The sequence below is a fragment of the Penaeus japonicus genome, unplaced genomic scaffold (assembly GCF_977035675.1).
Source record: "Penaeus japonicus unplaced genomic scaffold, GWHDUDI00000001_assembly GWHDUDI00000006, whole genome shotgun sequence".
In the NCBI taxonomy this organism is placed as follows: Eukaryota; Metazoa; Arthropoda; class Malacostraca; order Decapoda; family Penaeidae; genus Penaeus; species Penaeus japonicus.
Genome location: NW_028234408.1, coordinates 25,892,041 through 25,894,540, shown reverse-complemented (window position 1 = coordinate 25,894,540; position 2,500 = coordinate 25,892,041). Strand labels below are relative to the sequence as shown.

At 35.8% G+C, this 2,500-nt stretch overlaps 1 protein-coding gene across 2 annotated transcripts in view; it reads left to right on the top strand.

The window, feature by feature from the left end:
- Positions 1–2,143: 2,143 nt before the first annotated feature.
- Positions 2,144–2,500, top strand: part of LOC147471688 (uncharacterized) — a 5,486-nt gene continuing 5,129 nt past the window's right edge. The window contains exon 1 of one of the 2 annotated variants that reach the window (XM_086537536.1): positions 2,144–2,500. This exon is cut by the window's right edge and continues 82 nt beyond it. In XM_086537536.1, coding sequence (XP_086393662.1) covers positions 2,483–2,500 — 18 coding nt within the window. In that variant the 5' untranslated portion in view covers positions 2,144–2,482. The other variant, XM_086537535.1, reaches the window with a different exon arrangement.

Sequence of the window (2,500 nt, the reverse complement as noted above, 5' to 3'; positions counted from 1 at the left end):
AAGCTACTACGATATTACCATAAAAATCGCCAATACAATTGGAAGTACGGTAGTACCATAAAAATCGCCAATACATTTGGCAGTATACGGCCCTAACCGGGCCGTATACTGCATTACATGCAGCAGATGTAATAAAGCGTACTGTGGCGAAACAGGACGTGGCTTTAGCCAGAATCAGCGAGCATTGCGTTGATGTCCGTCACCAGAGAAATTACAACGCCATGGTGATGCATGTACATGAAGCGGGACATATACCGGACAGGTAGCATTCAAAGTGATCCATGAAAGATTGTTAAACAAACAAGAAAAAATAATGCGAGCTGCATACATCGCGACGGAAAACAGCTTCAAATGGCCCAAGGTCGCGGCAATGTCAACTATGCGGATAACGGGCGACAGGTCACAGATATCAGATAATCCGTCAGTTCCTGACATTGTTTTGTAAGGTAGATGGAGTACGTAATTCCAATGAAGACAGGGTCAAATCCCGTTAATTACATCTCTTGCGTTCTGAATCTACTTAGTCCCATGTATACTTTTAGCTACATTATAATTCAACTAAACTCATGCAAAATATATCGTCTTTTATGATTGTGAAAATGGGATATAACCAAGTTCGAAAAATATCAGTTTAATCAGGATCATCAAACGACTCAACTAACGGCCCTTCGTCTTCAAGAATAATAATCGGCCACCCTCTTTTGTATATCTGTATCGATTTGATAAGTAAATAGTCCCCGTCATTGCTCGTAACGTATTTTCCAGTAAAAATTACCGTAAAACAAATTTTAAGAAAAAAAAATGCTCAAAGTAATAGAAAACAAGCTTACGTTAGAGAAACCGCTAAGCTATTAGGACAGTTGACTCTTAGGTCTCCTATTTTCAATTTGGCACTCGAGTAATTTTGTTTAACTTAATTCAATCCATAGTGCAATTGTTGTGTAATGCGTACTTCTCAATACTAGTGAATATTTATATTTTTCTGATTATCTAATTGCTACCAAAACCGATATAATTGCTCAGCCTGATAATAACACTAATGATTATAAGAGATACCAATGAAGATTGGATTAGAACCACAGGTACATATCCACCTCAACCTTACTCTCACTCAGATACAAATTGTTTGATCACAATTCAAGAACATATTTCGAAGAGAGTCGAAGCAAATAACAATGAAGACCTAGAGACATTAATAAGAACAACGGTCCGGGATACAGCAAGAAGGAAAAGACATCGAGGGATAATAATTGATCAGTAGATGGACCTATTATCAGTAATTGATATTATTATTATTAGCACATTCTTCCAATCTAGCCCAGGTAGATAGCCGTAAGAAAATATCTCACTTACCAAAGAACTTTAAAAAATCCTGCTAGGCCTTTTCAACAGGATCCTCAGAGAGAGCAGGGTGTCAGGAATTACAGATCATTTTCAGAGTTCAGAAGATTTCTAGAAAACTTCTATCCTTCATCTACTCACAGACGATTCAAAACTACTGGATGGGGTTGGCTTGGCAGCACTGAGCAACAGAACTAAAGCAAATAGAATCATTTTGAAGTTTCAAACCTTCACCGGGGAGTTAACCGTGATCCTAGCAATAAAAAAATGGACATCTGAAAATCTTTCTTGTAAAGTCTCGCGGTGCAACGGAAACCATAAACAACCTAAACTCATCTAACCCGCAGACAAGGGAGGGTTATGACTTGCTTGTAATGATATTGGCACATAACAGGATAACTTTGGTTTGAACTAAATAGTGAGGTATAGTTGGGTGATTTTCTAGAGATGTTGTCAGTGCTGTATCCTGCAGAATAGGACAAAATGGTGATTATATATATATATATATATATATATATTATATATATATATATATATATATATATATATATATATATATATACACACACACATATGCATGCATAAATAGAGATAGATATATATTAATGTTTGTATATACCTATATATAATATTTATATATATATAATGTTTATATATCTATTAATTATTAAGACAGTCAATTTGCTTCTATCCCAAATATTTCATTTTCAAATTTACATCTGATAGACTGATGATATAGTGTGTCAATTATCGTCTTGATGCCAAAAATGCCGCTTATTACATATTGTTCTTAACAACTGATTTCTGGGGAAAAATATTTGTCTGCAATATACCGATACAGATATTATGATGAATAATTTCATATCCAAAAAAAAATACATTATACACACACACACACACACACATATGTATCTATGTATGGCCTCAAGCTGGACGTGCTCATTTCTACGTTCAGCTTGTATCATGTACATAGTGGCTACATGGGACAAACTCTGTTGTAGCTTTCATATAGGTTTTACTGTTGTTGTTTTTATGAACTGAAGTGCAAGAGGTGAATAGATAGTGAAACAGGTCCTGTCTAGTTGTGTAGCACCGTAAAGAGGGGAAAGTGAGAGTCCCTGAGGTAAATGCCCCCGTTGTAATGTGTGCCCAAGGAGAG